General features: G+C 40.7%; 1 protein-coding gene across 1 annotated transcript; it reads right to left on the bottom strand.

Annotated features, from left to right (window-relative positions):
• Positions 1 to 306: 306 nt before the first annotated feature.
• On the bottom strand, positions 307 to 21577 carry NCEH1 (neutral cholesterol ester hydrolase 1). Its single transcript, XM_065674571.1, has 5 exons — positions 21190 to 21577; positions 11234 to 11462; positions 9115 to 9184; positions 6526 to 6697; positions 307 to 5112 (listed from the first exon to the last, which is right to left on the bottom strand). The coding sequence occupies exons 1-5, from the start codon at positions 21325 to 21327 to the stop codon at positions 4495 to 4497; spliced, it is 1227 nt and encodes a 408-aa protein (XP_065530643.1). The 5' UTR covers positions 21328 to 21577; the 3' UTR covers positions 307 to 4494.
• Positions 21578 to 21643: the final 66 nt, after the last annotated feature.

Raw genomic sequence — 21643 nt, 5'->3', positions numbered from 1 at the left:
GTCCATCTTGAAAGAGAACAGCAGCACTAGTGCAGGTACTGTCCACTATTCAACACCAGCAGATGTGGTCACCATTAGTCATTTGGCAGAAATGAAATAAGAGGAGGTCACCCTCACAGCCCACAGACACACAGGCAAGGTTTCCTGCCTTGAAAATAAGCACCTTGACTTTGGTTCCAACATTTCTTCAGGAACTCTGAAGTCTCCTGTTTTGTTTCACTGACCTCTGCTAAGTGAAAACTCAAATTGGAAATGATGCACATCAGAAAATAAGATCATTTTCTCATGGTCCTGTGGAAAAAAAAGTCACAGATATATTTCACTTTATTTGTTCTTCATTTTGATAGCACATCTCAATCACACTTTCTAATTAGATCTTACAAGATGTTTCACCTGCACAGGGAAAAATAGCAAAAAAATGGTCATGCATGAGATATGAATGCATTCACACCAAGTATGTTGTACTTTCAGGTTCTGAACATCATAAATAAGAGAACATTGAAATAGCTATGTTTTTTTAACAACATCATTGTGGCAGATCATAGCAGCTTAAAAAGTTTAATGGAGGTTAATCTACTTCTAATAATTTTATTTGAAAAGGTTTTTAATAAAGTTTGGTAAGAGATTAAAAAAATAGAAGCCCAAACACTACAAAATAATATTGTAAAGAAAAAGCATTTCTTTTTAGTTTGTGGAGATTTAAACCCACAATGGCCTTTATGCTTTAGCTAGGGATGCAATTTTGGAATTACTTAGATGAAGGTTAGGAAACTCAACTTATCTGTAACTTTTATACATCATGAAACATCCTTAAACAGGTTAGGGCTTTCAGAAATGCTGGACACACATCCTTTAAGAGGTCCTAAACTAGGGAGACAAAACCTCCATTTATTCCTGAGACTATTGGCCTGCTAATAGTTCCCAATTCTATCAAAGCAGGATACAAATGACTATAGGTTCTGTTATTTGAGTTTGGCTGGTTTTTTATTTAAAAGCTTACATTTGAATGCTTTGATGGCCATCAGAAACAAGGCAGTCTTGCAATGGGCAGATGAAGTCTAATTTTAGGAGGGGAAAACAAAGCTATCTATCTACAAAAAGCAGCTAGTCATACTCACTGATTTAATGAAGATAAGTAGACATTGAGTATCTTCTTTTAGAAGCCTGACTTTTTACTATGCACAGGTGAATATTGTTACAAGTACTTGGTCTGATCCTACAATGTGCAAAGTGCCCTAAACCGCTTTGTGAAATAACCAAGGAATGAAGGTTCTAGGTGCACGCGAGGAAGCACTTCAGGAGACAGGACTAAACACATGAACAAATTGAGCTGTTGGAACATGCACTACTCCTAATCTCTTGCTATCAGGCATCAGCTCTCTGTAAGCATGCCTGCCGGCCCCATCTGAGCTCTTGTCTGAGTTAGTGCTCAGTTTCTAGGAGCTTGCAGCAGCTCAGCTGGAAACAACTCTGAACTTTCAACTTCGGGCACCGAGACTTATACAAAAGAGAACAAAGCAAAGTAGGAGGAAAGCTGCATTTGGACTACCTTCAAGGTTTACACTGAATTTTAATCAAGTCTCTTGTGCAGTTATATACTAAAAGGTCTTTTTAGAGCTGAAACTCAGACCTTTTTTTATACGTTATAGGATCCATCACATATCTTTGCAGCTATCACATATTTAAACCATATAACTGCAAGATAAAAGTAGTCAAGATATTCTGATGGAAATACTTAATACTGTGACAGTGCATCCAAGTTGTGCTGAGATCCTGGATGTCATGTCAAGCTGGTGATGATTTAGTAAACACATTCAGTCCAGTTATATACTTACTACCATTTCTTGTGCCAAGACTTTAATGTGCTTCAGTGCATGAAGGAACTTTACAACAGACTCTATGAATATATATATATTCCAGCTTTCCATTTCATTTCAGTTAAAAAAAAATAAACCAGCAGCAATTATATTATAGCTTCATAGCAGATATTTATAACTTAGCTATAAACAAATACTGATCTAAAGCTTTGCAGAAAGCTCTCAGGCAAACTTAATTATTATAGAATTTATAAGCAGATAAACCACTTTTTTTTCCAGTACTACATTTACTACTATCTTTTAATGACAGCAGGTAGATATAAATTACATCTTTTCTGGGTTTACTCTTTAAGTGGGAAAGCAAAGAAGAAGCCTGTTGTTGCAACAAAGTGTAACTATCTATTTTTCAATCTTTAAATTATGGTTTAAAGGCAAGTAAAGGGAGCTGTCTCCATACAGGAGAAAAGGACAGATCAGTAATTTGTCTTTTGAATGGACTTAACTTTGTTTCCTGTCTGTTTTAAGTGTAAATTAAATCTGCTGAAATTGTGTTTATGGAGGAAAGGAGGAAAAAGGGTTTAAATGCATAAAAAAAGTTTGAACTCTGCTGCATTATTAATTGGATATCTTGACCAAAATTTATTCTGATTCAGATTGCCGCTTGGCTGCTCTAATTGCACTAAGTCTTTGTAATGAGACAAGTGGAAGAAGAATCTGGTCCACTGTTTAAAAAAGCTTTGCCTTGACATCTCCATGTACACCTATGCTCAGAAATGAGTTTCAGCCTGCATGACTGAGTGTACACTGAGGCCTTGTCTCATTTTTCTTAATACATACAGCCACATTAACAACCTGGTATTTCTAGGAAGCAATGATTCAGCAAAGTCATTCTCTCATTTAATTTAAACACCAGCAAAAGTGGACTGTTCTGTGTATATTTTAAATGACAGAAGGCAGTTTGATCTACCAGTACCTTGGGTTTTTTTGTTTGTTTGTTTAATGAACTTTTCAGAATCCTGCCATAAGAAACGCTTTAATGAAATTGCTTTTGTCATGATCTGCCAAGAAGCCTCGCCTTATGGTACTCTGATAGGAGCCAGAACAGAGATGGTGTAACTCAAGGCCTTGCAGCACCACCTGTCTTGGGGCAGACTGCTCTGACAGCTATCAGAGAAAGATGGAAAGTCAAAAGCTACAGGAGCAGTTCAGTACCTGCCAGTTACCATCACATCCATGTGCTTCACAAATGCCTGTGAATTCAGCTTCACAGATCCTTTGTGAGGTATGACAATACTACTCCTCCTCTTGCAGAAGAACAAAGAAGGGCATAAGATTAAGTTGTTCTCCTGGGGTCCCACAGGAAGTCTGTAGTAAAGCTGAGGATGAATTTAATCTGTTAGTTTAGTCATGGGGCAGCTATTCTCTCCTCTTTACCTAGAAACACTAGACTTTTGACACAATCCTCATTTCTGCAAGCAGCAGGCATCCTTGACAACATACACTAATACTTGGTTTCACTTCCCTGTCCTGCCTGTCTGAATTTTACAGACTGGCTCAAACTGTAGAGGCTTGTGCGCACAGTGAGATCATCTCAGCTAGTGTTTTGGGTTAGTCTGCAAGACAAAGTTTAGCTGCAGAGCTCAGATTTAAATCTTCCCTGTAGATAAGAGCCCACTTCTATTTGCTTGCTTCCCTCCTTCAAAGAAGGATGAAATATAATAAACGGTCTGAGCACAAAAGAAAAGTCAATGAACAAAAACTTCTACTATTAATTACAAACATTAGTGCAAACCACACAGCAGATTATTTTTAGTAAGCACAGTATTTCTGTAAGGAGGTCATACAGCTGAGGCTTTAAACACAGATGAAGTCACATTCTTTAGCCAAATAAGTAGCCAGCTTTGAAGCTCACTCACATGAGCAATCTGGACTTTGCTGATAGTGTATTTTATCATATGTTGTATGGTATGCATATTTGTATGTATGCTATAATGTTTTAACTGAAAATATATTAGTCCTGTGCTTTTATAAAAAATAAATAACTAAAAGGCAATAAAGACCAAATTCCAAAGCTGAATTGCATGTTTGGCTAAAAGACTTGTCTAGCATCATCCTAACTGCCCAGAAGAGCTTTTTTAAAAAAATTTAAACTAGCCATTTGTCTACGTGCCTAAAAGCCAACACCTAAATCCCTCCTTGACATTCAGATGCATGGCTCTGCTGTCAAAGGTGAGGCTCACTCTTTCTTTGACATCAGATGCTCCACACTGTTGCAATTAGCTCCCATTTTTACATATTCAGATGTAGATGTAGGTGTTTGGCTTTATCCCACATCCTTTGTAAAATGGCGCCTTTGTGCCTAATTAAGGGTGAAAGCTTGAAAGTTGCAGCCAGTTAAGAATGCTACAGGAATGCTGATCTCCCTGCTCAACATTTCTTTGTTTGGCAATAGACATCTGAAAGAAGGTGAAAAAATCCAAGTTTGAAAAAGTATTTCTCAAACTACTTTGCTGGGTAAGGCCAACTGAGCTAGCAAATGCTGTAGTTAGTGGTCTGTACCCCCAGCAGCTGCAGCTGAACAGATGGAGTCAGAATCTGGGAAAGTGCACTTAATCATTTGCTCTTTTGCAGGGACACCAGAGTTGTGCACCCTGTGTCTTCTAAAGAGAGGTTGTCTTCAGAGATTTTCATCTAGCCATCTTATATAGCTGTTCCTGGTCTGAATGCCTGCAGAGAAATCAGTAGGCCAAATGGTGAATATCATACAGCCATGAAAGCAGTCATCGAAATGATCAAGTGTGACTTCCACACCGGCATTCTCCAAGCGCATGGCGTACATCACCCCATCATCTCGCAGGACATCATTCTCACAGGTCAGGATATAAGTTTTTGGCTGCAGCTGCAGAGTTTCATTGTCTGCAAGGAGTGGGGCTGCTCGTACATCAAGCAGTGCTGGTATCTCCTGGATGATTTCAGCCTTGCCAGTGGTTTGTATTACAGGCTTGTAGTTCTTTTTGAATGACGAAGGCAATAGAGATGTCCAGTTCAGGTGTCCTCTGAAGGAAAGAGCTTGGCTAACGTCAAGAGCAGTATGGTTGTTAATCAGCAGTGAGTGAGCCAAGTCATAGTTACCATTGAAATAATCTATCCAATAGTTGATCATGACATAACGAGGAAGAACAGGCATATTCATGTTTTGCTGATAAGAAGGTGTATTGAAGTCAAATGCCTGCAGGACTGGATAAATTAAAGCCTGCAGTTTCGGTCTGACGGCCAAATCCTCATCTTTGCTAAGCTGTGGGAAAAATACAGAATAGAATTGGGATTATAAAGAAAATAAAAATTATAATTTCAGTCTAGTACTTCATACAACCAACAATTCATTTGCCAATTTTTAGGCTGAATTCTGCTCTTATGCAGATAATGTTGCTCTTCTGTATGAAATATTAGCAGCCTGATCCTTTTCTTGTAAAGATGGTCATTCAGGCAGATCCAGTATCCTATCTCCAACAGAAATCAGTGGCAAAAGTTTATTGAAGGATATAAGAAATAAAATTAAGAAAAAGCATAAAGTGGCATTTTTCTAATACAGTCTCCAGTTTAACAATTGGCAACTGAAAGACTTCCTGAATCAAAGGCACTATGAATTTATCTAATCGGGTTTTTTCAGCATATTTACCTAATTGTTTTTTTCGGCATGTGCAAACTGTCGGCATCTGCAGTTTTCTCTAGCAAAGGTTCACCATGTGCAGAAATACCTCTTTGTGTTTGTCTTGAACCTGCCTGCCATCTGCATTTGATTTGAGCCTACCAATTATACATTTGGTGCCCTTCAATTCTTCTACTAGAAGAATCAGCAAACACTTATTTTGCTTCATCTTCTACACAAGCTACACAGCTCTCTATCATATCTCACTTTGCTTAAAAAGAATTATGCACCAGGAAAACAAATTAGGAAAGCTTTTTGCAAAACATGGTACTATTATGTTTATCAGTCCTCAATATCAAAACTTTTAGTGTAATTGTCGCTTATTAATTTTTTCACCCTAATTCATTATTGCAAGGTTAGTCAATTAGTTGTCTGGACATGATATAACTCTCTTATCACCAGTGGTTATGGCAATATGACAAAAGCTAATAATAATGCTTCACTCAACCAGGAAAAGTATTATTGCTCACCCCAGGCTGCCTTTAAAATCTTTACTAGATTAAATTCAGATTACATTTAAACTGCAGATACCCCCCCCCCCAAAAAAAAAAAAAATCTTTAAAATTGCAAAATGCTACAGGAAGACAATTTAACAGCAGAAGTAAGCTTCACGCCTTGTATTTTTTGGTCCTTCATTTGTATTTTAATGAAATAAAAACATATTTTCAGAGACAAGCACCTAAAAATAGGAGGCTAAATTGATAAAACTAAACATGTGCCTAGTTACCTGCTTAGAAAAATAAAGAATCCACCAGCAAAAAGGGTTAAGAAAGTAATCTAGCTACTTGCTCTTAAAATCTGGCTGATAACAAGTCATCACTGTTGCAAGCTATGTGATGCATATTGTGATGGACACATTTTTCTTCTGTAAAGTGACTAGATGGTGGCTTTCTACCATTCTGTCTTAAGGGTTGGCACATCACCTTAAAGAATCTCTCAAACCTGTATGCATCACTGAATTAGGTAGTAGTGTAATATGAAACAGACACTGGAAGTTACCTGCTGACACACAGCAGCTGCCAAATTTCCACCTGCACTATCGCCAGAAATTGCAATTCGACTTGGGTCAACTGAATACTCAGCTAAGACATCAGGCTGCAAAAAATGCTTAGTAGCACGAAGAGCATCATAAAATTGCTCGGGGAAGCACACCTCTGGTACAAGCCGGTATCTAGAAAAGAAAAGAGATGACAGACACTTATTACGGTCAATGTACCTCTCTTTCAGGATTAATAGGCAGTATCAGATATTCCTTAATGGCAAATAACTATTTAATTAGGGTAAACACTATGGGAAAAATATGAGGTGTGTAATACTTATGTAAGAGTTAATCTTACAATTAATGCTGTCATTCTGAAAGAGTAGTGTGAACCTACTAGAAATGAATAATCCCAAGATACTATAAAGCTGTGCAGCACTTTCCTAGGATTTCCCAATAAAGGATTTAATCATACGTTATAAAAATGAATGAATATTTAAAAACACCCTTGGCAAGTGAGTCATTACGATCAACCTGGTATTGATCCACATCCCCACCTTAACTAGTAAGAGGGAGAGCAATTCACATATATGCAACAGATTCTGCTGAGCCAAACACCTAAACAGTTCTGTTTCCTGATTTTTTTACCTATAGGCAGGAGAGAATGAACCTTGCTATACCTCTGTGCCATGAAATAAACAATAGACAAGAAGTGAGGCAATATTAATTTGCTCCAATGCCACATATTCAATAATTCCTCTACTTTACCAAAGAGAGGAGCAGAAATATACCCACTGCACAGGTGGAGAAACTGAAGCACAAAGAGAGCAGCCTGCCCACAAACAGCCAGTAGCAGAGTCCCATTCATTAGATTTTCTCAGTTTCTAAATTCTAGTGCAGGAGAAGTCTGTTCATATTTACTGAGTAATCTGTCATGTAAGAGTTGTTACTAGGCCTTATGGTACAAAGCATGCCTTCTGTTTGTAGCTTCTCAAACAACAGATTTTACATATTCCCAGTAGAGCTGAGCAAAATGAGCAAAACAAAATTCAGCTTTCTGATTCAAAACATTTTCTTTAGAATGTGAGCTAAAAAAAAAAAAAAGCTTCATATCAGAATAAATTTTAAACTTGGGTTGCAAGTTTCAAACTCCAAATCTGACCTGCTTTCAGAAAGCAATCTATATACTGCATATCTAGGAGTACGACTGTCCTTTGGGAACTCTTCACAAAACTGCGTATCATAGACTGTGCATAGATCATGAAAGGAAGACACGCAATTAAACCAGTGAGAAACCTAATTAGACTTCACTGATTGAGTACAAACGCCTGGACTGATGGATATAATTGCTAAGGGGAAGAGGTAAACAATAACTCAGAGAAACAGGTAGAATTATACCACAGGTAGAATTATACCACCATAAACTAGAAAAGGAATGAAAAGGAATTTTTCAATACTGTGATCGCTGTTTGTCTGCAATAACCAACAGCTGCTTTTTTTAGTTTTCATTGTTTCCACTAATAAAAAAAGAATTAAAAAGAAAAAAAGGCGGTGGCCCTTTAAAGTACGCTATAATAAGTATTAAATGAGTAACATCAACTCCATATAATTAAATTGCAATTAGATCACAGAGCTTGGTATGTAATCAACTGCAGGTGGGAAATTTGAGTAGTTATATCAAGTGATTGGGTTTGTAAAAGAAAAAACTGATGTTGACAATAAGGATGGGAAAAGTACCAGTCATGTTGGAGTCATCGAGCTAATGTATTTAGCTAGTTAAGAGGTTTGTTTACCTTGGAATTGTTCATCTTGTTTAAAAAGCAGCCCTGCTTCTCTGTTGTCTGGCACCCTGGCAATCCTTTGCTCTTGAGTGGAGTACAAGGCTTAAGTGAGAGGACTGAACAGTGGGAGATGGAGAGAGCAGCAGGAAACTGCCAGACTCCACAGTGTGTTCTGGCTAATGAGCAGGGTAAAATGATTTGATAATTTTTATGTTTCAGATCCTTGCACAGTATGTTTTAGAAACTGCTTTATAGAAAGACTTGAGGTGGACTTAATACATATAATATATATAAACATTATTTTAAATATATATTAAAAATATATCTTGTGGGAGTGGCAACTGAGGATCAGAAAAGTCCCTCTTGCCACACAAGGAGGCGTAGCGATGTGGTTCAGCTTTCCTTCAGGTATATATCATGTCCAAATGTGTTTGGGTTTTTTGATTGCTTTTAAAGTTCAAATGTATTAACATAATCATAACTTGACACCTGAGTGATCTCAAGTTTCATCTCCTTAAATGTAGATACAATTGCAATATGCAGTAACATTTGCATTTTAGTATTTGTCCAAATGAATTCAGTGCTACTTTATTTTCCCACATTTCTGCTTTCTAAAATGACCTCTGAAATATTTAGAAACACAAATGAATTTCTGATACCATTCCAATTTGTTGTAATTTTAAAAGGATAAAAACATCAGACTGGTATAGACAATTATTGTCCAAATTAAAGCCCTACACACAAACCAGTAATAAGGGAAAAGCTGAAAGAACTGTGTTATATATTTCTAGTACCTTAAAATTACTCGATCGGTTTTAGATTACTCACTCAACTGAGACGACGACAGCATTGAGAGACTCGGCCATGATTCTGCAGAGATTGTTATAAAGGCTTGTTCCTAGAATGAAAGGACACAGTGTTAGGGACATACACGTCCATTTGTGTCAATAGTTGCAAAGCCATACATAAGTCTTCTCCGAAAATGTAAAGACATCATACAAATATAAGCAAAGTAAATGAGATCAGCTTGCAATAGATAAAGTGCCAAATACACACTGTAGCAGAAGGAACATAATTCACGCCTTGAGAAGTCCTGCAGTCTAATGCATCTCCTTCTTGGTGACTTGGGGGATGTAATTTCATCCACCTATCACAATTCCCTTATTTGGGCAAAATTTAAGGTACCCAGTGGCTTGGGGGCATTAGCATCCAAAGACAATTATCACTGCATGAGTCACCGCTTGTTGTTCCTTTTATTATAGCATGCATTGCTTTGATTCAAATGTGTTGCCCTATTAATGTCAACTGAACTACTCATTTACGGGAGGATTAATAATAGCCACCCTATTTATCAGTGGACTGATTTTCTTTAATTTTATTCCTTTCCAGTTACTTAATCGTTAGTTCTTGGTAATATAAAATATATTAAGACACTAAATATTTTTCTAAGTAGCTATAGTCTTAGAATTTAACATTTAGTTGTAATATTTGTGCCATTAACGTCTTCATCTTAGACTTGAGAGCATCTGACATAGCTGAGTTATAGTAATCTAAACAAAGCGTGGTAATTTAATATAAACTTTTTGCACAACAAGTCATACGCAAACTGTTACAGAACAAATGAGGTAGGCAGGGCACTAATAAACCTCCCTTAGTCAGGCCTAAGAAAACCCATCTCAAAGCACAATTCCTCTGTAGGAAGAGTTGCAAAATTTTTAACTGCTGTAGGTGAGGGTGGTGAGGGACTGGCACAGGTTGCCCAGAGAAGCTGTGGCTGCCCCATCCCTGGAACTGTTTGAGGCCAGGTTGGACATGGCTTTGAGCAACCTGGTCTAGTGGACAATGTCCCTGCTCATTGCAAGGGGGCTGGACTAGATGACCCTTGAAGGTCCCTTCCAACCCAAACTATTCCATGATTCTATAGGACCACAGGACAAAGAGACTGGGATTTCCCAAGGCAGGTGAAGAAAAGATTTTAAAGTTATTTAAGGACCTAAATCATGGTCCAAGTGACTCATACATGCATAGTTCAAATGCAACCAATACAGTCGTTGTTTTGGAGCATTTCAGAAAAACTCATTAATGTTCTTTTTCCGTAGTTGAAGCCATAGAATGCTTCAGGGCTGTATGGACTTCATGATGTCATGGGAGCAATGGGGAAGGAAAAAGAGGAAGACTCCTCTGGGCTCTGGATCTTGGAGCAGCCGTAAGAACCACATGCCCTTTTTCTCCTCCTGTACGATGTGGAAGAATCAGTGGTTAGCTTATTGTTGTCTATAGCTATACCTTAGTTTCTCTGATCACGTGTATGGTTTCCAAGTTAACTGGAGTAAACAGCATTAGTTACCAATTAATGTAATTTCTGCTAGTGGTGGTAATGGTCCCCTAAGGGACTACGACCAGATCTGACCTCTACCTGTTTCTCCATCACACTGCCTCTTGTTGGTGATCAGCAACATGTATTCTCAAGTCTGTGTTACTTAAGAGCCAAACACTAGCAATGTTGTTACACACACTGTTGTTCAGCTCACTCTTCTGATAATTATTCTGCAAAAATGGGGCAAAAACCTTACACACAGTCACTGGATCCTGATCACAAAGGACTGAATTTTGCATATGACCACAGAAAACAGGGGACTGGCCCAAACAGCCTATTCAGGCATCCCAGGAATTTAAACAATAAGCTCTTTTGTCCTCTCAGGATGTAACAAAATTAACCTTTCTGTCCTTTTACAGCTCATGTGCAGATAAGATAGGCATTTTTGCTGTGTTTTCACAGTATGTTTCCCCTTCTCTCCTTAGAGCTGATCTACCAGAGTGGAGACAGTTACTACTGAATTCAGGTACGTCAACAAAATTGTCATCCCTGGAAGGAAAAACAGCTTTTGGCTTCCCTTGCTAGGAGAAAACCAGATCAGAATCTTATTAATTACTGGCAGACACATACTTGCACTTGCCAAGGCCCAGCCCCCTCCGTGGATGTAAACAACACTGCGCTTGAGCTTTTCATCTCGCCTTGCAGGGGGTTCAAACACTCTGACTTCCACACCGTCAAAAACAGCATCCGTGATGTTAATGTCTTCAGACGAGACAGACTTCAGCTTGTCAAAGGTACAAATCAAGTAATTCAGAACTATCAAGTGATGGCTGAGTCTCAGATAGTGAATTAGGTGGCACTGGGGGGGAGAAGAAGAAAATTTCTGTTAGTTCAAAGCACATCATACAATACTGCATTGATGTTTAATGCAGCTGTCTTCAAAGGACAGATCCTATATGAAAATGAATATGGATTCTTAGACTACTCACTGGAAAATAAATTATTATCAAAGACCTCTAATGCTTTTAAGACCTTATTAAGAGAAAACCCTGTCTACTATGTGGCTCAAGACAACTGAGAATGAGCACGCAGATCCTTGCCCTTGAAAGCCACCCTGAAAGGAGATGAACCTCACCAGCATGCTCCTCTTTGGGACTTGTGAAGCTCCTCAGACCAGTGCCAGCAGAGGGCAATATCACACAGGCAAAGCTTTTCTAATGGTAAGGTATAAAAAATGCGAAGTATTTCTCTTGTTCCACCCCAAAGCGTTAAGTCTTTCCACTTCCAAATTAAGAAAGTTCTCAAGTTTACAAAGAAATTTGAAAACAGGGATGATCTTAAAGGAATATAACAGTTGTTTATTGCCTAGTCCTGTATTTACCTGCTGAATTAGGAAGGATCTGAAATACTATCCAAAAACCACGTGAGGACAGTGATATAATGATTTCTACCCCCACCTCCTCCCAGCGACTAAAGTGTGTTACATTTCTGTAGGGGTGAAACACTATGAAAATTAGCAATAATCTGATTTTGTGTCCCCTGTTTGTAGAATAAGAGAGATTTTATCCTCTTTGGCTATCCAGGATTTTAATTTTAATGATTATTTTTTTAACTTTGCCCTGAATAGATTAAAAACCTGTTTCTCTTGGCAAACTACTGGAATCCAAGGCACTTCTCCAACCTAAATGATCACGACTTGCTACCCACATATGACCTGCACACTATTTGTAGTGCATACCTGTTTCCATTCCCCACATGGTGCAGATTGGGTGGCAGAGTGAGCCAAAGCACTGTAGGGACTATGATGTCCGGAGTGGCCATTAAAATTCAAAAGTAAGTGGGGTCTTTTCCTTTTTGCAAAGTTAATCTCTGTCCTAGTGATGAAGGCTAGAAATTAGATAATCAGCTAAGCTTTTTGTACAACTTTCTAAGGCAAGGGAGTTGGGAGGTAAAATTAACACATATACCTAACGTACACCTGAAGGACCACCACTACCAAGGAAAACTGTCAAGTGTGAGCTTTCATTTTACGTACCGGTACCAATACTAGGAATAAGAGGTGTACTGTTAGCTGTCATGATGCTTGTTCACACACGATTTCCTTTACTGGTTTAATTCTGCTACTACCACTAGTGCAGCGCAGGCCTGCCAGTATGAATTAAAGATGCTGACACCTGAGAGAGCAGGGTCACCCAGGACCGGTCTAACTACATTCACGTTGTGAAGAACCAGTAGTTGCCATAATTCAACCTGTACAAAAACTATGCAGAAGCCAAGTCTGGTTCCTCATGACAGATGTGATTTTGCAAATTAAGAGTTTCAGTCTCTTTCTGGCTTCTATTATCTGTTCTCAAGGACAACTATTTCATTTCCCTGATGGGTTTCTTGCCTGTACTTCTGCAGTACTGTTTTTGCAGCCACTTGCAGTGCCAAGTTTCAGCTCCTCTTCCAGGAGCGCCTGCTCGCAGTAAAGGAAGGGCTAACAGAGGCAAACATGCACCTCTGGAAGAAAAGCAAGTTTTGAAGCAGCATCCATGCCAAAGAAGATCTGTCTCCTTACATCTACGGCCTACTAAGGAGCCTACTCCTTACATGAAACTTTTTAATCTGTTATCATTAGTTTTAATGTAAAAAAAAAAAACAAAAACAAAAAAAACAAAAACAACTGTTTTTTAGCCAGGTGCTATATAGAAAAGGCCCTGGACAACCCCACTTCCACTGCAGACTGCTGTAGGAAAAAGACAAACTTTAATATTTCCCCCCTGCTCCCCAATCTGTGCCAAATACAATGGGCTGTTATGCAAATGGGGACAGGAATCCACTTCCAAAACAAGAATTTATGAAAACAACTTTCTTTTCTTGCTTTAGCTTGTGGTAATGTCACCCTGCTGAGATAGTTTGGTGGGAATCCAAATTTTCAAATGTTTGCTGCTTTTTGGATGGAGTATCATTTCTTTATACTGCAATGTGTTTCTCTGGGAGAAGAAACACAAAGTATCTACCTGGCAGGAAGAAACCGTGATTTCACAAGTCTGTTAGTGCCTCTGAATTTCAGATCATGCTTTTCTCCCACTGTTACTTAAAAATTCCCACAGGAAAACCCCGTTCGAGTTTGAAATCTGAAGAGCAATACATCCATTAATAATCTGGCAATCAATTTGTGCTGCCACTGATGCAATCAGCTGAAGACCTGACCCTCCCTGTGCCACATGGAGGTTCCCAGGAAAGGTAACCACAGCAATTTTAGAAGTGCTGCCAGGGAAAACATTTTGTAGGGTTTTTTTTAGCCTGACTGTGCTGCAAGAGATGTCCCATTTTGCTTTTCTCCCACTTTCGTTCACATTCTTTCTAGACAAGATTACCACATATTCCCTGGAATCAGATGTTTTACTTTCAAAAAAAGCTAGTTAGTGTTGTTTACCAAGAAGTGTTTTGCTCTGTTCTTTAAACTGCAGAGCACCATGGCTATCTGCAGGTTATCACATGCTTTCATGCCTATTTTTAACCCTCTATCCAAGGATCCACTTGGAATTCAAGTCCTTGGTTTCCAAGGACCACTCTTTACAAGAATCCAAAAACCTGGAAGAGATACTGTCTAGAGCTAGGCAAAAAAGCAGCTACCCTGATTTTTTGTTTTGCTTTTGTTTTGCTAGGCATAGGTGTGCTTTTTTTTGGCCAAGCATGTGCCAGACAGATTCTTTAAGTGTATCTATCTAATCAGCCTATCTGGATGTCATTTATAAGGCATCAGGATTGCCTTTTTTTGCTGGCAATGAGTTAGTCTTGTCCAAAGTTCTTACAAACAAAATTCTTTTTTTCTCTATAAATAAACATTTAAAATAGACATATAGTACTTATCACTCTGCAATACAGCCACTGGAGGAAGAAGATGTATTTCACTATGAGGGTGAACTATCATCTTCACTATGGGAGTGGTGAGGCACTTGCACCATTTGCTCATAAAAGCTCTGGTTGCCTCATCCATAGCAGTGTTCAAGGCCAGGTTGGTTGGGGCTTTGAGCAACCTGGTGGAAGGTGTGCCTACTCACAGCATGGGGGGGGTGGGTTAGAACTCTCTTTCAGGACTACATTGCCACCCAAAGGGCGGACCTGCCCACCCTGTTCACTGTGCTTCCCCGGCACCTTTCTTGTCCTGGCATTAACGAACACAATACCTTAGAGCGTGACCTTGCTGCACCAGCTCAGTGTGAACCCAGCATAAACAGAGAAACAATATCAAACTTCAGCCAGGTCACCATCTTACTGATAACCTAAGGCAGGAAAGAGGGAGTGGGGAAAAGATGGGACTGGGCCTTCTGGAAGCAGTCCACAATTGGATTGCTTTAAATCCATGATAAAACTGTACCTGGTCATGTCATGTGAACAATAATTGGTTTGATCTTTGCTGGTATTTGCAATTTTTACCACCCTTCCTGTGAGAATATGCAGGACTGTTGCAGACTATCAAATATAGGACTTAAATATATCTGGGAATTATGTGTGTGTGTGTGCATGCGGAACAGAAGATATAGTGACATTCTCTGGTGAAAAGGGAGAGAAAACAGTGCTGTAATAATATAAACTAGTGAAAAAGGAGAGAAATCAAAAGGACAAGGGGGAAATTAAGAGACTACAGAAAAAAGAGTAAAGGCAAACTCACAGAGAAGAGGAGATAATATAAAGATGAAAGCCCTGGGGGCAATTAGCCCAGAACTGCTGTGCCAGCCACAGGCACATCACTTGCTATGGGTCACAGCTGCAAGTTTTCCCAGGTAACAACTGGTTTCATGCATCTGTCTGAATAAACATTTTTGATTTCTGAACAGGTAACTCTGGGGAAATGTGGCTGGTGAACCTCACAGCATTATGGGCTGGACTGACTAACGGGCTGACACACATGGAGAGAGCTCAGCTCCTGGGAAGTGAGGCAGGGCTGGATGGATGAGCACAAGGACCCCAGGAGAGGAAGGCTGGACAGGCTGGTGAGGCGGATGTGAGTATTTTTCTGGTGTTTGAGCCAATTCAGCAAATAACACCTGTGGACATAGTACAGTTAGCCCTAATGACAAACTATTGCTCATTTCCCACTGCAGCTTTTCATTTTGGGGCTGTTGGCTCCCCGTGATCCATAGCTGCCTTGGCAGCAGTCTGATTTACACTCACACTGTAATGCTTCCCAGCTCTCCAACAAGTCAGGCAAAGAAAACACTACAGCCCCAACCTCCTCCTGTTTTACCAGGACATCCCCATAGCAGGGGTTTTCAGGTAAGGACAACCCAGGGAACCCTTATAAACTGTTCAAGACTGCCACTTTCTTCCTGGTGTATTCTTTCGAGAGGGCTGCCAGATCTTTAAATATTTAACTGATGCAGGAGAACGTTTTCAATAAATGGAGAAAAGAGTCAGGGTTGTTGATAAAAAGCAGACAAAATACTGCTCTAGATGGCCAACATTACTTCATCTTTACTCACCAGTATCAGTCCCTAAACTGTTAGGATTCTTCTATTTGCTCCTCAGCTGGTAATTTCATGAAGAATCGTAAAGGCTCATTGCTATGATACTTACCCCCTCATGGACTTGTACTCCATATTAGTCATGTGTTCTGTATTCCAAAAAAAAATTACGTAAAGTTTTTCTATTGCTAACGTCTAACCCCTAACAGTATTCGGCACATTGGGATTCTTTGTCCTTGTATGACTTCCATAGCTGACATTGTCTTGCTCGTATCTCTGACCTTTGGCCATGAAATTATTGCAACAGGTCACATTCAGACAGCACATACACGCAGTGAGCCTCTAAAGCCAAACTGAAAGCACCAGCTGCTTCCTCTGCTGCTTTCACAGCTGGTCAGGCCCAAGGTCCTGCACTGAGCTTTCAGACCTCGTCAAGATCAGGAATTAAGCACACAGCTAAGGCTCCTTTTTCACATAACACTACTCAGGGATAAGCCAAATCTCACTCATACCTCAAATGAGTAATGGTGCCAGAATTGGGCAATTGAACTGTCTAAGACTAAACTTCCCAGCTTAAAAGATGCAGACACTATCATGAGTTCTGGAATCACTTTGCAAAATGCATTCCAACATGCCAACTACAATATCTGTAGTCGGTAACAGATTAGTGAAAAATAAACAGGATCATTTCCCCACTTAGCTGTGTGCAGAACATTGTTTTGTGTGCATTTCAGCCAGTTTATCCTGTTTAAAGTGAATATCTATTTTATTTTACAGAACAATTTCTTAATGCAGGTGAATTATTGCCCAGTAAAGAGTATGTGGTTTTAACACTGCTATATGAAGACAGGAAGACAGTCCTCAAAGACAAGTGCTCTCAGTTTGATGAATTTCCTTTAGAACTGAAAACAAGACAACTGTTTTACAGTTTATTAATTAGAAGCAGAAATGAGATTGAATTTTAATGTAAGGTTTTGTGCATATACCTATTCACCCATGATGATCTGCTTTTGTACTAGATAGAGACAAAAGTTATCTGTTACCGCAAATAGGATTTCCAGTGTGGTTCATTTTCTGCTCAGGTTCCACTGCCTTGAGACCCACCTGCCACAACTAACAACTTGGTTTACTGTAAACCAAGTCCAAGGCCTGTTCTTGCATGCAAAAATATCAACTATTTACTTGGCTGGCTACAACTAGGATTTACATCTGTCCAGAAGTCACATACTCTGAAATATATGGGTAGAGAAATGTCAAAATGTTAGGACAAACTAATTACTGTTTTCTGCAATCCTGAATGTTGATGTCCCATGCCCTAGTTTTAATTCTGATAGCAAATGGCAGAGAAGCATGAAGGAATGGCTGATGAGGACAAATACGAGGATAGTTTCCTCCCCTGTATGGTAGCCTACCTTCTTCCATACATGTCTATCTGATGGCCTCCATGCCAACCAATCTGTCCTTCAAAACCTCTGCTAACAGCTGTCCCACTTAAAAAAATCCCTTCTTCCTTGCCATGCACCAGAACAGCAACTGTCATGACAGCAGGTGTTCAGAAATAAACTTTTTCAAAGGGCTTATTAAATAAACATATGCTGTTCTCTTTACTGCAATAAGGGAGACCAGTTAGAGGAAGAAGTGAAAAATGCCTATATCAATCCTGCTGTTACCAGCAGAATTATGAGATGTTGCTTTAGACACTTTTTGACAGACACCAAGTAAAACAAATAGCTATGGTTTAATCTATGGCTCAATCCCATTTTATGTGGTTGTCCAAATTTCAGTGAAGCCAAGTCTAACACGCCTGTATAAATACATACATAGGTAGTTTTAATTTCTGATCTAAAATGGTGTTATATCACAGTTTTCTGTTAAAGTGTTACCATGTCCCATTTTGAGGCATGTGAGAGGGCCAAATTGCTCTCATTTTCAGTTAAACGCTTTCACATCAATTCATTAATATTATTAAAGTCTAAGTTTCTCTGTTTTCAGACTGGGGAAGCACAGGACATTAAAGAGGGCACAGGAACAAGGCCCTGAAAACCCAGCTCAGTTTCCACCTTCCCCATGGGAATTTTTGAGATTCGACACTCCATCTCTTCCTATCTCTGTCCCCCCAGTTTAAAATTTGGATAACAATATTGGTCCCCTTCTGCAGTACATTTTGAAACCTACTTACAGAAACTGCCCTATAAGCATTATGCATTTTTTTAACCATGTGATTATACTTGAACATTTCTTGAAGTGTCTCCTGCTGAGCCAGGACACTGAGTCAGTCCCAAGCTTGTAAAAAACGTTTGTAGCTGACTGGGACAAAACTTTGTATGGAAATACAAACCCCTTATAATTAGTATGCTGAAAGCCAATGACAGCCTTATTATGTTTTATTGCTAGTGATTATTAGTGCGCTGAGAAAACAAACACATTATCTCTATCCAAGAAATCATCATGCTTAATACTCAGTCTTCACAAATCTATTTCAAAATAAGCAAAAGGCAATCAATTGTATTTGAAGCACATGAAGTTTGTTTCACACCCTTGGAAAAAAAGGATTACAGTAGGTTTCAGAGATTTTAAAAACAGAAATGTACTTCTGCCTGCTATCAAACCTACAAAGGAAAGTAATAAATAGCAAGCTGAAAGTACATTCAGAAGTGGGTGAAAGTTCAATGGTCACATTTAGAGAAATGTTAAACCATTTGGTCTTGCAATAGCTGTAGATGAAGAAAGGGGAAGCTGAGCTCTGCTAAAGGACATATACTTTAATTTCTATACACAGACAAAAGTTGTCTAATAACAAAATATTCAAGCTTAACTTTTGCAACCTTAGCTGCAGTTCACACAGTTCCTTCTTGATGGCAGTCATTTATTGCTGACTTTGTGCTGCCCTTCAGCGCTGGAAAGGCTTTTCAACACTTGGAGAGCACCTTCTCTTTCTCTCTGGAAACCAATTTCTGTTGTGTGATTCAGGGCACCCCTAATACCTCACTTCTGTTACGCTTCTCTGTGTAAAACTCACTTGTTCCTTCATTTGGTTTGTAAGCTACATTACAGGAACTGTTACTTGTTTGGTATTATAGAAGTATGTATTTCTTAGGCCAGATATGTAAACAACTAAGAAATTGCCACTTTCCCCTAAAAGAAACTTCCCCACCCCAGAATGCCGGGACAGATGTGGGCACCTCAGCCCTGCCTGCCAGCTAGCTCCAGCTGCCACCTGTCAGGCTTTGCTCTGCCAGATCCTCTTGGGATTATGACCTCTAGAATATTCCAAAAGAGATACCAGCCTCCAAGCTGGAGGCACCTGAATTCATCTGATGATGCCAACATATCACATAAACAAACTGAACGTGTACATAAGCCAATAGCAATATACCTAGTAAGTCATATGATTCTTCTAAAGATAGGTCTCCTTCAGCTAGAGGTTATAGCCTTGATTTAGGTGTTCCTGGATGAGCTGTGACGGTTAAGTTTTACAGACAGCATGCTCTGGGGGCATCATGCCTCTTCTATCCATACATGCCAATGAATCTGATCAAGATAAGTGCTTGCTGTTCAGTTAGTGGGGTTAAAAACATGGACAAAGTGAAAGTTAAGCCATAGATTTTACTGATGAATGAAGCTGTTGTAGGCCACATCTGCATAATTTTCATAGCAGACATATGGGAAAGTATGCAAGCAAACAGGTTTTATCCTGTACAAGCAAACAGGTTTAATTATTTCATCCTAAAGATAATGCTTTGATTCAGTGATACATTTGGACCATGAGAAGATGAGTAGTCTTTCGAGTCCTGGACTCTCTAAAACAACAGTGGCAACCAGAGAAGCTACTGAGGCAGAATATACAAGTCCAGACAATGTGTGGTCCACTCTCCACATGCTTCCCAGCATCCACAATTATTGCATTAGGAACATAGAAGGTACATTCCCATCTAATCCTTTTGGTATACATTTATGGGCCCTTTGTCCATTAACTCACTCTTTTTTGAATATGCTGATATTCTCATCCACTCAGAGTACTGGGTTTTGTGCATTTTGCAACAAATTTAGTAAACTGAACGGCTGGTGAGAAATTAAAAAAACCTGAACAACCCAAATAAGCAATCAGCTCCGCCCCCCCCCCAAAAAAAACCTCACCCCCCAAAAAAAACCAAACAAAAAACCCAAACAGAAAACAATTTTTCATGTACATAGTTCCTTACATCAGGCCTGACCATCACTGATCAGTCCTTGTAAGAGATCCGACCACCCTAGAAGAAAATAAAGTTCACAGCTAAAGCCATTATTATAAAGTTTGTGATCTCTGCTCTGTTTCATCTAATCAGAAACACACTGGCAGAAAATAAGGGAGCCCTCATGAAGCGGTAACTGTCTTATGACAAAAATCAAGCATTCAGAGTTGTGTTCAGTAGTAAGATTCCAGATCAAGGCAGTTTAATATCTGAAAGAGCTTTCCTGTTCCAGTGCCTCACCACCCTCACAGTAAAGAACTTCTTCCTAATATCTAATCTAAATCTATCCTCTTTTAAGCTTAAAGCCATTCCCCCTTGTTCTATCCCCACATGCCCTTGTAAGTATTCCCTCTCCAGCTTTCTTGTAGACCCTCTTTAGGTACTGCAAGGCTGCTCTGAGGTCTTCCCGGAGCCTTCTCTGTTGAGGCAATGCACACGCTTGATGTCCTAAGTACGGCGAAACCACGAGCGGCATAAGGCGACCCTCCCCCTGAGCTGCCCGCTGCCTTCAGCTCGGCAAATCGAGCAATACATCGAAACCCATTCCATGCGGTAACACCCGTTACAGCGCCGACCAGCCCCGGCTGCCGCCCGCCGCAGATGTCACCGATGCCGGCGGCTCCCCCCTCCTCGGCTTCAACCCCAAGACGCTGCCCACCGCACGGCTCTTCGGCCGGGGCCCTCCCAGCCGCGGAGGACGCCGCTGCGACACTCCGGTGCCCGAGGCGTGCTCCGCCCGGGCTGACATCAAAACCCGCGGGCGCGGCCGCCGCTTCCAGCCATCTCCGGCACTGGAGCGAGAACCCGGCCCGCTGCACGGAGGGAGGGAGGGATATGTCTGTCCTTCCCTCCGGAGCTGTGACCGGGGCCGTAACGCTGGCGGGGCCGGTGCAGCTCTTACCGTCTGCTGCACTACCCGGAAAGTGGCATCCAGCAGCATCAGCTTCCAGGGGTCCGACACAGTGCCGGGCAGCGGCAGGTACACGTAGTAGGCAGACAGGGCGGCCACCGCCGCCAGGAGCACCCATGCGGACCGCATCGCGACAGCGACAGCCGCTGCCTCCGCCGCGGTGCGCGGGGCCGCCTCGCCGCGGCTGCCCGCAGGGCGCGCACCGCCCCCGGGCCGGCCTCTCTCGGAGGAAGTCCCGGCGCTTCCGTCCCCGCCAGCTGTGTGCCAGCTCCGGCGGGCGGCGGCCTGCTCGGCGGCTCGCCCGGGAGCACTCGCAGCGCCACCCCGCCTGTCCCCCGCCGGCGAGGCCGCTCCGCGCAGCTGGCTGCGCCGCCCGGAGAGGCACCGGGCAGCCACCGCCCCTGAGGCCGGCGCCTGGCTGCCCGTGGTCCACGCGGCTGCCGGA

Source organism: Lathamus discolor, chromosome 3 (assembly GCF_037157495.1).
Source record: "Lathamus discolor isolate bLatDis1 chromosome 3, bLatDis1.hap1, whole genome shotgun sequence".
Taxonomy (NCBI): domain Eukaryota; kingdom Metazoa; phylum Chordata; class Aves; order Psittaciformes; family Psittacidae; genus Lathamus; species Lathamus discolor.
Note: the sequence above shows the minus strand (reverse complement) of the source record. Positions and strands in the feature narration are given on the sequence as shown.

Bases quoted from the DNA above. Each gene is read 5' to 3' on its own strand.
- NCEH1 (XM_065674571.1), bottom strand. From the start codon at position 21,327: ATGCGGTCCGCATGGGTGCTCCTGGCGGCGGTGGCCGCCCTGTCTGCC. The intron at 11,463-21,189 runs GTAAGAGCTGCA...TCTCCCCCCCAG, and splicing joins TCCGGGTAGTGCAGCAGACG to TGCCACCTAATTCACTATCT. The intron at 6,698-9,114 runs GTGAGTAATCTA...TTTCTTTTCTAG, and splicing joins GCTGTCGTCGTCTCAGTTGA to ATACCGGCTTGTACCAGAGG.